General features: G+C 42.0%; 1 protein-coding gene across 3 annotated transcripts in view; it reads left to right on the top strand.

Annotated features, from left to right (window-relative positions):
- CNTNAP5 (contactin associated protein family member 5) overlaps positions 1–14,272 on the top strand; it is an 884,141-nt gene that overhangs the window by 392,812 nt on the left and 477,057 nt on the right. For all 3 annotated transcript variants that reach the window (XM_066280702.1, XM_066280703.1, XM_066280701.1), the window contains exon 5: positions 10,853–11,056. In XM_066280702.1, coding sequence (XP_066136799.1) covers positions 10,853–11,056 — 204 coding nt within the window. The remainder of the gene's footprint in view (positions 1–10,852; positions 11,057–14,272) is intronic.

Here is a 14,272-nt window from a genome sequence, read left to right as displayed (position 1 = left end):
GAAGTAAAGAATAAACAAATGAACAAATTTCTGCTACTTTGGAAGTTCCCTACAATGAGTGCATTATTTTGGCATAATCTTTCTCACTAGTGGACAGTCCAGTTGAACTAGAGATTTGAAGTGTACTCAGAGATGTTGACAACTCTAAAATATCTAAGGAATGTAGACGTGATAAGCAGGCAAGTCTCAATGTAAGAGCTATAATGGCTACATGGTAAAGTTAGGACTGGAATTCAGAGTTTTGATTTGTGTGTGTGTGTGTGTGTGTGTGTGTGTGTGTGTGTGTGTGAAGGAGAGTTTGTGCTATAACTGCCTTTCTGTGTTGTCTCCTTGACATCTCTCTTATTTCCCACCTGTGGCCATACACAGAAATTCTGTAAGAAAAGATATTCTTAGAAGTTTTCGGCCCTGACCAGTTGGCTTAGTGGTAAAGGTTTGGCCCAGCGTGTAGAAGTCCCAGGTTCAATTCCCGGTCAGGGCACACAGGAGAAGCACCCATCTGCATTACCACCCCTACCCCTCTTGCTTCTCTCTGTGTGCCCCCTACTGCAGCCATGGCTTGATTGGCGTGAGTTGGCCCTGGGCGCTGAGGATGGTTACATGGCTTCTGCCTCAGATGCTAAGAAGAGCAATGCCCCAGGTGGGCTCAGGATCACCCCTTAGTGGGCTTGCCGGGTGGATCCCAGTCAAGGTGCCTGCGGGAGTCTTTCGCTCTGCCTCCCCTCTTCTCACTTAATAAAAAAAAAGTTGTCAAAGTTAGCTTTGGAAACTTACATTGTTTTCATAGTTTCATTGTTTCACAGTGAGGTACCATGAGCTTCTGAGAAGGCCTGGGAGTCACAGAATTAGTGCATGATCTGTGTAAACTTGAATTGACTGTGGAAAACCTTTGTGGTTTGTGGATTGCTAGCCAAAGGCCTCGAGTATTCAGTGAAAATATATGGTCTGAAAAATCATCATTTTTCTCATATAGTGTATTATGAGAGAAACTTCAACTGTGATTGTGTTAAAAATCATGTTTCCTGTGAACAGCTGAAGAGTCTGAGTGGGACTAATTGTCTCAGTGTGAATTGATACTCCCTCCTGTCAACACAGAGCTCCTGCTTTCTGGCCTGTGAGGAGGCAGATTCCCAGTAACTGGCTCTCACACAAGAGCCCGTCTCAGCCCCTGACGGGTTCAAGCTTAAAACCCCCTATTCAAACCTTTTTCCAGCTGGTTTGTTGAAAAGCTACTAACATCATTCAGATAAGTCAGACGATGCCTCCAAAATTCCTTCTCTGAAAACAGTCTATGACAGCCAGGTCAGCAGTGATGAGCTCAGTGAGATGTCAGCCAGCACTGAATTTCCAGGGCCTCTGGGACACAGGGGCATGCATGCTTGATTTATCCTGACCAGAAAGAAGAGTTTCATAAGCTGTAGGAACTCCCCTTGCCCTGAAGAATTCTTGGGTCCACAACTGGCCTACCTTTCATATTAAAAAAAAAAATCTGCAAATGTATGACCATGTTGGAAAAATAGCTGTTAGGCTTGCTCAATTGCACTTTGCATGATTAGTGCATGAGCACATGGCAGAGCCATGTGTGTATAGTCTACGTATGGCTATGGGTGCTGGCCCTCAGGGCAGATGGCGGATCACTTGCCCACCATTGCAAGGGGCCATTTTGCTGTTCATCCGTCTGCTGCCGGGAAAAGCGGTTTCCCCTGCCTGTTCATCCGCTGTTGCGAGACTTTATTAAACGGAATGGCCCAACCCTTTCTTGCCCCACAGTTCCTCTACAATCTGCCCGAATCCAATGTGAACCTGCCTGGCCTTGGCCACCAGTATTACAAACCACCATAATAAACCACACTTTGGATTGAATGGAGTTTACAATAATGAGATCCTAAAAGTCCATTTTAAGGAAGAGGGAAGAACTGCCCAGTCCAGGAAGTAAATCTCCAGCAGCTACCCAGGTTTCGGATGACATTCTTAATGTGTAAATATGCTCTGATTAATGATCAGCAAGCATTAATGAAGGAAGAGGAAAAACTGACAAACCACCAAAAAGATTGTATTAGGGCTTCACCGCCTTGTTGAGAGACAATGACACTGGAACTGGGTAATTCCACTGAGAAGGGACAGGAGGAATAGCCAGGAGTGGAGTGCAAGCTGATCAAAGAAATAGCATCAATAAACTTCCTAAAAACCAGAGAGCTCTTTCTTTCTAAAAACCGAACCTGACCATGTGCTTTTCTTACATCACATGCTTGGATAATCACTGTATTCTTTATTGACCTTAGAGTCACACTGAAACCCATATTATTTTATTTTTAAAGGACCCTCCATCATAAAACCCCTCACTCTATCGCCAAGCCCTTGCCCCCTCTGCCCTGAGATCCTGTACTTCAGCACAGACGTTCTCAGACATTAGTAAGCATCAGCAGAGGGTACAATAGCAAACAGATGGTTGGGACCCACATCTTGAGCTTCCTGTTCCATATGTCTGTGGTGAGGTGCCCTGGAGACACAAAGTATACTAGTCCAGAGAGCTCACTTCTAGAACCTTAGTTCCAGCTTGTCTGAATCCTTGTGGATTGAGATCCAACCCTGAACTCTCTCCTCCATTCCCAGAACAGTAGCTTCTTTCTTCTGCTGGCTGGACATGTGATCATGTGATGTTGCTGTCTTCACCTTAGCTCTTTGGAACAGGGAGCTCTGTTGAGTTTATTACTGTCTACCTGTGCTGAGTATGAGCTCTACTCATTCCCAGAACAGTAGCTTCTTTCTTCTGCTGGCTGGACATGTGATCATGTGATGTTGCTGTCTTCACCTTAGCTCTTTGGAACAGGGAGCTCTGTTGAGTTTATTACTGTCTACCTGTGCTGAGTATGAGCTCTACCATGTTAGGGGTGTTCAGTAAAGGTTCAGACACAAAAAAATGTCTGAGTGAGACCACAAAAATCAGCTCGAAATACGGTTTAAGCTTAGTGGACATAGTAAGTGTCGGGGGGGCATGGCAGACCTAACCGCAAAGAGCCTTTCAAATATGTCTATGGTTCCATGTCACTCTCAGAAGAAGTTGCTTTCCCCAGTGAACTTGGTCCCTGAAGGAGCAAGCACAAAAAAAGCAGAAACCACAGGGAAATTCATATCAACTCTTAAGAAGAAAAAAAAACTTCCCGTTCAACATTACCTTCCTTTAAAATTGGCATCTCCATACAGGTAACACACACACACACACACACACACACACACACACTCACACACACACACACACACACACTCACCCACATATACAGCTCCGCCCAATGCATGCCTGATCATGAGATGAAGTCAGGGACAGTCTCACAATATATGAAATGTAATTTGCACCAACCCATCATATTTTTTAAATGATGTGATACACATGGGTTGCTGTCAAACAACTCATTTTCATGTGTATGTTTTTGGGCAACAAGTACATAATCTTTTTGTGCTTTGCCTTCCCCATTTTATAAATATGGGGAAAATGTGGATATTGCAAAAGTGTTAAGATCGTTAAATCAGACAAATATGGTTATTAATTCCTTTTTCCCCTCAAAAATAAATTACTCCATTCAGAGTAAGAAACCTTCGTGAGTGGCTTGGAGAGGCTATATAGGAGAATAAAGAAGGTATATTTAATTTGTTATTTTCTTAGTGCCCTTAAAACTACATTCTGTGCTGATCACAACTCCCCCATCTGCCAATAGGAGCCAATTTCTACTCTTTACCCACCTTGCAACAATCTTTTTCCCTTTGCATTGTTAGAGAGAGTCATCTTTCAAGATTTTTGTAAAATGTGGGTGAAGATGATGTTGATGTTTATGACAAAAGCCCACACCCCAAGTGAAGTACCAAACCAGAGCATCTGGGAAATTGTTCATCATAATGTATGATATGGAAAACTAGCATATTATGGAATTATTTTTCTTAACAGCATCACTATAAATATATGAGCCTTTATTGTTAATATTTTAAATATGTTTTATCCAAGTGAAGTTGGTAATGCTGACTACTTCACATTGCTCCAGTGCCTGGGAAAAGTATTAAGTATTCAGTTGGGGAAAACTTGAATTTTTAAAAACTGATATCGTTTTTTCACTCCTCGTTTTTATATTTGTTAAACAGTTGGTGAGTTTTGTGTGTGACTTAATTACTATTGCAAAGGGCTAGGGTGTATGTCTGAGTTCTCTTAGACTGACAGTTTCTCTCATTAGCTGTCAGCAGTGTTAGGAGGACAGGCTGATTCTGTGTTCTCCAAAGGGGCCTCTCACCTCTACACTAGTGAGCAGATGTGAGCAATGCTGGTGTCATTGCCCAACTGGCTGCTGTGTGCCCCAGGAAAATGATCCCTCCTAGTGTGAATGGGCAAGCAAGTGCTTCCCAAGTGGGGCAGGTGAGGCCTCAGGAAGTCAGGGCAATCAGCAGCAATCCTCTTGGGCTTGGTAGTTCACTGGGTTACTGAATCACTTCACAGGGGGTTCCGGACAGCACGATGTTCTGACTTAATGAAGCGGTGAATGCACATCTGATTCTGGCTACACAGATGCACTGTCCTGCTGGAGAGATAGATGACAAACAGACAGGGAACAACCATGTATCAAATTCCAGCTGGGAGGTGAATTATGAAGGGAGTGGCATGACCCTTAGGAGGAGACTAACTTACTGGAGAACCTGTTAGGAAAAGAGGCAGGAACTGGAGCTGAGCATCAGAGTGTTGGCGTGAAAAGGGCAGCAGCACATGGGCAGTGTTCAGCAAACCCGGAGCAGGGGCAAGCCTAATGGGGCAGGCAGATCCAGTTCCACTTGTTAATTGTACTTCTTCACCATCCGTGCCATAGTTTCTCTGTTTGTAAAGCAGGAATAATAACAGTATGTTCTTCATAGGGTGCTTAAATAGCTTAAATAAGTTGATACAGTCTCTGGCTGGCTGGCTCAGTAGTAGAGTGTTGGCCCAGCGTGTGGATGTCCTGGGTTCGATTCCCAGTCAGGAAAAGCGTTCATTTGCTTCTTCACCCACCCACCCTCTCTTTTCCTCTCTCTTTTCTCCTCCTGCAGAGATGGCTCAATTGGAGCAAGTTGGCCCTGGGCACTGAGGATGGCTCCATGGCCTCTGCCTCAAGTGCTAAGAAGAGCTTAGTTGTCGAGCAATGGAGCAGTGCCCCAGATGGGCAGATCACTCCCTAGTAGGGTTCCAGGGTCAGTTCTGGTTGGGGCTTTTGTGGGAGTCTGTCTCTCTGCCTCCAATTCTCTCATTGAATAAAAAATAAAGTTCATGCACACACATATACACACAAAGATGACAGAATTACAGGGTCCAAGGTGCACACTGTGTAATGTTACCTGACCCCTCCCTCATACATGCACATTCACAGGACATACAGACCCTGAGTAGAGTGTCCCGGGAGGTGAGTCCATGGTGGGGGGGATGAGTCAGGGATGAGGTGAAAAAGGAGTACAGAGCCAGATGCTTACAGGTTTTAAAGATCTGATTTTAATGCAAGGGGAGTTTACTGAAGGCTTCAGCAAGGGTGACATGTGATGTTATCTACCTTTTATAAAAATGAGAGAGTAGGCCCTGGCCAGTTGGCTCAGTGGTAGAGTGTTGGCCTGGCGTGTAGAAGTCCCGGGTTCGATTCCTGGCCAGGGCACACAGGAGAAGCGCCCATCTGCTTCTCCACCCCTCCCCCTCTCCTTCCTCTCCGTCTCTCTCTTCCCCTCCCGCAGCCGAGGATCCATTGGAGCAAAGATGGCCCAGGCGCTGGGGATGGCTCCTTGGCCTCTGCCCCAGGCGCTAGAGTGGCTCTGGTCGCAACAGAGCGACGCCCTGGAGGGGCAGAGCATTGCCCCCTGGTGGGCAGAGCATTGCCCCCTGGTGGGTGTGCCGGGTGGATCCCGGTCGGGCGCATGCGGGAGTCTGTCTGACTGTCTCTCCCCATTTCCAGCTTCAGGAAAATAAAAAAAATGAGAGAGTAGGTCAGAAGGACGCAACAAAAGTAGAATTAGAAAGAGTAATTATGAGGTTATTTTAGGAATGAAAGGTAATAAAGAGGGCATGAATGCATGTCTGATCAGTGTGATGTGAAGGATACTGAACCCAAACTGAAGCAGAATATCTTCATATTGTTTTTATATCACGCTTTATATCTTTGCCACTACAGTGGTTCCTTTGGATTAATGATGACATGAGACAATAAAAAGTTGGTGAGTAACTAGTCATTTCCAAGTGTGCATTTTATGTAATTCTGACAGTAACTTTGTAAGGTTGGTTTCCTTTAGCTCTATTCTACAGATAGCAGCTCAGAGACTTAAAAAAATATATTCTCAAGTCCACCTGTTAATAGACTTCAGCAATATTTTCTTTTGTTCCTGTTTTATCAATTGACTATGTTTCCTTAAGATATCATAACAACATAGAAATGTGCTTTCTTAGAGACAACCTATGTTGTCAGAACCTATGTAATTAACTCTGTCACTGGGTTATCTAGACATACGCAGAAATGGAATTGGATCATAAATGCTGTGATGAATGGGGAGAGAAGAAGTAGTGCACTGGAGTGGATAGTTAAAGAGTCTGGGCACCGCAGACCTGGATTCACAGCACAAGGCATCACTTTTTTTTCCTTTTCCAAGTGAGAACAGGAGACATAGAGAGAAACCCATATGTGCCCCTACCAGGATCTACCCAGGCAACCCATGCTGGGTATGGGTAATCAGGGGTCTATGCTCTGCCCTTCTGGGACCATGCTTGCAACCGAGCTATTTTTAGCACCTGAGGCAGAGGCTCCATGGAGCCTCCCTCAGCACCTGGGGCCGTTGCACTCAAACCAACCAAGCCATAGCTGAAGGAGGGGAAGAGAGAAAGAAAGGGGAAGGAGAGGGGTAGAGAAACAGATGGTTGCTTCTTCTGTGTGCCCTGACCAGGAATTGAACACAAGACATTCACATGTCGGGCCAACACTCTACCACACGAGCCAACCAGCCTGGGCACAAGGTGTGACCTTTCAGCAGTAACAAATCCTTCATCTCTCCCTGGAAGCCCTTGCCCCACTCCTACAGGCAGTGCATAAACTTTGTGTTCCCACATGCACTGCAAGCACCTCTGTTCTATAACATGCCATGTTAGCATTGCTGTGTGTGAATCATACACGTTATGTCCACTCAATTCCCACTGCGTCTCCTAAGGACCCCTTTGCAGAACCAGAGTCTGGTACAGTGGGAAAGGGGAAGTGATCAGTGAGAGCACACAGACACAATGTGCACACCATGCACAGGTGAAGAATTTCAGCTGGAGTTTGAGAAGCTAAAACGTGGTGGAACAGGAAACTTGAGGCCACCTTCACGTCTACTGGGCAGTTAACTATTGAATCCAAAAGAGAAATGGAGTCAGTGTGCATGGGAAGGTAGAGTGTTGGCCACAATAATAGACTGGATAGGAACGCAAACCCTCTAGTTATCCCAATCACTATGAACACTCCTACTGTTATTGATTTAACACAAATAACGTGCCAGACTTGATGGTATTAATTTATATCTATTTATCACTTTATACATATGAGCACATTAATTCTCACAGCCGTCTTCTCTAAAGGATATAAATTACCTCACTTTATAAGATCAAGTCTTAGGGAGGTGGGGTTGCCCAAGATGACTAACAGTTATCTTGTATTTTAAAGTCCCTGATCTTATAGACACTCATTTTTCCATGACTGATGACAGCTTGCTGCCCATACTCTCAACTTGGTTGGGGTAGAGTGGGTTCAGAGGACAGATGCAGGAGGCCAATGCGGTGGTGTGGGGAGGATCTGAAAGCATGGGGTGTTTGTGCAAATCTCTATCTGGAATATTTATTTTTAGGGTCTAGGCAGTCATCAGCAAACTTTTGGTTAGAAACATTTGACTTCTAAAAAATAAATTATAAAATCATGTTTTAAAGCTAATTAAATAAATTATAGTTTCATTTTTATTTTTGTTTCAGAACTTGAGTTTTACAAATAATATTTTTAGGTTCTTGTCAAAAATATTTTAATGAACATTGTATATACTCAAGCTGTGAATTTTAATTTCTTATGTGTATGTGTAACAGAGACAGAGGGAGCGACAGACAGGAACGGACAGACAGGAAGGGAGAGAGATGAGAAGCATCAATTTTTCATTGTGACACCTTAGTTGTTTATTGATTGTTTTCTCATATGTGCCTTGACTGGGGGGCTACAGCAGAGTAGAGTGAGCCCTTGCTCAAGCCAGTGACCTTGGGCTCAAGCCAGCAACCTTGGGCTTCAAGCCAGCGACCTTGGGCTTCAAGTCAGCAACCATGGGGTCAGGTCTATGATCCCACACTCAAGCCAGAGACCCCGCACTCAGGCCAGTGACCCCGTGCTCAAACTGGTGAGCCCGCACTCAAGTTAACAACTTCAGAATTTCAAACCTGTCTGCATCCCAGTTCAATGCTCTATCCATGCGCCACCGCCCGGTCAGACTTAACTCCTTGGAGAGTTATAAAAATTTGAGTTTTTTTGAGTACTTGATTTTAATTAAGACTAAGCCCACCCTCCTCCAAACCCCATTTACCACCATGTCACCCACATAAGATTGTACATAGTGAACATGTTTCAAGCAATACTTGTCCATATTTTTTCTATTCTAAAAGTAATAGTCATTCATTATGAAGGTTTTATAATTAAAAAATGTGAAAACAACTTATAATTACATCTCCCAGAGAGAATCCCTAGGAACTTATTTTTAAAGACTGATTTTTAAAGAAGTTTTTTATTTATATTATCATTTCTAGGTTTTGTTTTTTAATGTACCACTGATTGCAAACTGCATAGCCTCACCCATTTATCAGCAGCCTCAACAGAAACACTACATGTAATCAAGGGATGGACCTAAGCTGACACATTGTAACTATTTACAAACCATAGCTTGCACGACCACTCACACTTGGTGTAGCACATTCTGTGGGTTTGGACAAATATGATAAAATGTTTCCATAATTATGGCATCATACAGAATATTTTCACTGCCTTAAAAATTGTTTGTGCTCTTCCTGTTCCCCACTCTGTGGCAGCCACTGATCTTCTTACTGTCCTCACAGTTCTGCCTCTTTCAGAATGTCATGTTGTTGGAATCATACAGCATGGAGTCTTTGCAGGCTGGCTTCTTTCACCTTGTAACATATTTCATTTTTGTCCAAGTTTCCTTATAGCATGGAGATCCTTTTTTTTTCAAGGATGAATACTATTTTATTGTCTGGATATATCACAATTCATTTATTCATCATCTACTGAAGGACATCTTAGTTGCTTCCAAATTTTAGAAATTATGAATAAAGCTGCTTTAAACACTTGTTTGCAGGTTTTTCAGTAGATGTAAGTTTTCAACTCCTTTTGATACATATCAAGGAATGCACTTGCTGGATAGTATAGTAAAAGTATATTTGGTCATGTAAAAAAACTGCCACACTGTCTTCCAAAGTGGCACTGCCACTGTGCCTTTCCTCCCGTAGTGAGTGCATGTCTGCTGTTCCACACCCTCACTAACATTTGGTTTGTCAGTGTTCCAGATGTAGGCCATTCTCATAGACGTGTGGTAATATCTTATTATTGTTTTAATTTGCATTTCCATAAAGACATATGATGTGGAACACCTTTTTATATACAAATTTTCCATCTGTTTGTATTCCTTGGTAAGGTAAACATCCCTATTAAGTATCTGACATACAATTTTTGGTATGTTTATACATATTTACAACATACATGTATTTAAATTATAATTATTTGATCACCTTCTGATTTTTTTTTAAGTGAGAATAGGGGAGATACAAAGACTGACTCCAGTATGCTTCCTAACTGGGATCCACCCAGCAATCCCCATCTGGGGCCAATGCTCTGCACATATGGGGACATTGAGTTATCTTTAAGAGGCTCAATGGAGCCATCGTGAGTGCCCCAGACCAAAAGGCTCAAACCAATTGAGCCATGGTTGCAAGAGTGGAAGAGAGAGAGAGAGAGAGAGAGAGAGAGAGAGAGAGAGAGAGAGAGAAAGGGAGAAAGGGGAGGGGTGGAGAAGCAGATGTTCGTTTCTCCTGTGTGCAATAACCAGGTAATAAATCCAGGGCTTTGACACGCTGGGCTAATGCCTTGCCACTGAGCCAACTGGACAGGTCCATCCCTTTAATTTAACAATAATAAATATATTCTTTGTATATAAAGACTAAAATGATAACTGTCACTAGTACAAGGTGGAGGTAGGGATGAGAAGGATGAAGGATGCAATACTTTTGCCCTTGGTTTTCCAATAACAGTTCTTCTTTACTACATATTCTTTCCCATGGAACCCAGAGAAAATCTCAGAATTCTTTTCTACATAGGGTTCTGAGAAGATAGTGCTATTTAGAGTTGAATGGTAGACTAATTTTTTTTTGTTTCTGACCTTGAGCTTGAGCAGTGTGGATCAAGCAGCTCCACTTATCAAGCAAAACAATGAGGAAGACAAACCATGCGATGACATTGCAACACAGCATCTGCACAGGAGGTCCTGACGTTTGTACTCGTGGTATTCCCATCTTGTCCCCCGGCAAAAACCAACATATCACTAATGAGAGGTTTTGATTCTAGGTTGCTGATCAGTTCACTTTAATTCAGTGTGTGGTTGTTGCTTGTATAGAAATTACGTCCCCAAGTCTAATTAGAATGGATCTGATCTATATACTTCCCCTTAAAACAACAGGTCCTTGCAGATGTCAAAAATATGCCTATAAAATGGATAGCAACTGAACTGGGAAGCAGGACTAGCAATTATGAGGCTCTGCACTGACTCTTCTTTCCTCTTCTCTTTTTGTGTCCAGAATCAGATGTTGCTGAGTTTGATGGCAGGAGCTCCCTTCTGTACAGGTTCAATCAAAAGCTGCTGAGCACTCTCAAAGATGTGATTTCAATGAAGTTCAAGAGCATCCAAGGAGATGGGGTTCTATTCCATGGAGAGGGTCAGCGTGGAGACTATGTCACTCTGGAGCTCCAGAAAGGGAGGCTCGCCCTGTACCTCAACTTAGGTAAGGTCAGGCTTCACTCCTGCTCAGGTCAGCATAGGAAAACTCCTTTTTGTAGCAGATTACAGTTCCTTATTCTCTTATGTTACAGGTGGAGGTCCTTGGAGCAAGGTCCAAGTAACATATTTTTCTTTTCTATGTTGTAGGAGAAAAATACTGTATTTTGAAATGGTTAAGCCATAGATAGCATTATTTTAAATGAGATCATATTGGCAGGTAAGAAGAGATACATGCTAATTGCTGGGGTTTATTTTGTTTAATTATTTATTTATTTGTCTTCTACCTATCTACCTATTTATGTATCTATGTCTTTTTAAAAGATTAAACAAGTTTAAAAGTACACACACACACACACACACATAGTTATTATAATGAAGCATATTCACAATCCATTGTATTTGGTAATTATGGAAGTTAAGTTCCAGAGGAACACAATGGAGAACATTTTAATTTCTTTAGTGTTTCTTTTAGGGGAGAGAAGGTGTCAAGTACATGAGGAAAATCTAACTTTCTGGTCATTTCTGTGTCTTATTGCTTTCTTCAAGCATCCTGGCTCTGCAGGGTGAGCTCTAGATTCACCAGGTGCCAGCTAATTAAGTGCAGATCACCCTCCTGTCTTCCACAGCGAGGACATGGGCCTCCCACGATGATGGGCATCTGTCGTGGTCTGCCTTCACTTAGACAGGTCTTTATTTCACTGCAGTCAACCTTCTGTCCCAGAGAAAGAGAGAGGGGCTCATCTTCCTTTATGTGTGATCAAAGTTGCATTTGAAGGAACGGTAAGCCAGTTGCAGAAGGCGAGAAACAGAGTTCCAAAAGACACAAAGGTAAATAAAAAAGGAAATCAGAAAAAAAAAAACAAATAGAGGACAAAGAAGTGATCTTTTTGTATTACCATGACCCCCTGCCTCCCATTGGTATTCATTAGTATTAAGGAAAGAGGTGAATATCTTATACCCGTGAAAGAGATGTATCAATAAGTATTTACTATCAGGGGTAAAGAAGGAATGTCATAGCAGATTGTATTATGTAAGTTCAAGCTGCATTGAAAATTGGCAGAAAACCCACAGGTAAACACTTTTTAGCAATTAGCAGGAGAGACATAGAAATGAAGGTTAGTTCAGACTGACCCAAAAACCAAATCATGTACATCAACATTTTGAGGGATTTCTGTGTATCTTCTTAGCTTCCATGGGGAATATTTGCAGGAGTAGCAGAGAGAACCTCTGGAATCCTAAACTTAACTCATAAAATCGACAACTAATGCATTAGGTTAAATGTACATCAAAGACATCATTAGAAACAAAGCGTTACTCAGAAGATAGCAGTAAGAGGATTTGCTACCAACCTAATAGGTTGTATTTTAGCAATTTATCAATGAACTAGCTGAAGAGTAGACATACAAATATTTAGCAAAAATCATTGGTTCATAAACTGGCCTTCAATTTCCAGTAAAGAAGTATGGGTGAATGAAGTGCCCCCCCCCCCCATTACACATAGCTTAGAAAGAATTGTGGTTCATGGGTACAGTTGCTATTACTTGCCACTAGTATAACAGATGTTTTCTCTGATCATGTTGTATCTAACCAACAATGACTGCTATTTAGATTCCCAATTTATATACAACATTTCTCCTCTACAAGTTTCTTTCCTCAGTATAGCATGATGAAAAGGAGCAGGAGTGGTCATGCAACAGATTTCACTGTGATTGCAGATATGTGCTGGTGATATATTACGGGAGAAGTGCATAACCTACAAGTCTTTTTTACTTATTTCTAATCTGGGTTAATAGGACCTATCTTACAGAGCATGGATATAAAACCCCAAATATTATAAATGAATAATTTATGTTAGTAAATAAATATGAGAAGTAGCAATAAAAGAAGTGCTTAATATTACCTATTCATTTAACAAATATTTGACTATCTCATGTCCTGTGCTATGCTAGTCGTTCTGAAAAGAAATCAGTATATTAAGATAAATAAGACTCAGTGCTGCAAAGGTGAGATTTACTTCTCTTTCATGGCTAAGCAGTATTCCACTATATAAATGGGCCAAAGCTTTTTTATCCACTCATCTTCTAATGAGCACTTGGACTTCTTCTGAATCTTGGCTATTGTAAATAACACTGCAATAAACATAGGGGTGCATCAATTTTTATGAATTAGTGTTTACTTTGTTTTGGTTTGTTCCAAAACTTGAATCACTAGGACATAAGAATATTCCGTTTATAATTTTTTGAGGTGAGTCTACTGTTTTTACAGTGGCTGCACCAATCTGCATTCTCACCAACAGTGCATGATGGTTCCCTTTTCTTCACACTCTCATCAACACTTCTTTATTGACTTACTGATGAGAGCCATTCTGACAGCTTGAGGTGATATCTCACAGCATGGATGGACCTGGAGAGCATTATGCTAAGTGAAATAAGCCAGTCAGAGAAAGACAAGTAGCATAGGATTTCATTCATATGTGACATCTAATCAACAAAATAAACTAATAAGTAAAATAGAAAGAGACACATAGAGACTTACAGCTGTCAGAGGGGAGGGGTTGGGCCGGGGTATAAAAAAGTGAAAAGATTAAGCCAAAAAATACAGAGACAACAGTTATGGTGATTACAAGAGGGAAAGGGGGATGAGGGGAGGTAGACAAAGGTAAAGAGGGGGTAAATGGTGGTGGAAGGAGACTTGACTTCTTGGCGGGGTGAACACACGATACAATACAGTGATGTTGTACTATAGAATTGTACACTTGAAAAAAATATGGCCTGACCAGGTGGTGGTGCGGTGGATAGAGCGTCGGACTGGGATGTGGAGGACCCAGGGTCGAGACCCTGAGGTCACCAGCTTGAGCACGGGCCCATCTGGTTTGAGCAAAGCTCACCAGCTTGGACCCAAGGTTACTGGCTCAAGCGAGGGGTCACTCGATCTGCTGAAGGCCTGTGGTCAAGGCACATATGACAAGGTAATCAATGAACAACTAAGGAGTTGCCACAAAAAACTGATGATTGATGCTTCTCATCTATCTCCGTTCCTGTCTGTCTGTCCCTATCTATCCCTCTCTCTGACTCTCTCTCTGTTTCTGTTAAAAAAAAATTTATATATTCTGGACAAAACTCTCTTATCTGATATATGATTTAAAAATATTTTCTACCATTAGTTGGATGTCTTTTCACTTCTTGATGGTATATATCATTTGATGCTCATTTTATTTTTA

This window comes from Saccopteryx bilineata, chromosome 5, assembly GCF_036850765.1.
Source record: "Saccopteryx bilineata isolate mSacBil1 chromosome 5, mSacBil1_pri_phased_curated, whole genome shotgun sequence".
In the NCBI taxonomy this organism is placed as follows: domain Eukaryota; kingdom Metazoa; phylum Chordata; class Mammalia; order Chiroptera; family Emballonuridae; genus Saccopteryx; species Saccopteryx bilineata.
Note: the sequence above shows the minus strand (reverse complement) of the source record. Positions and strands in the feature narration are given on the sequence as shown.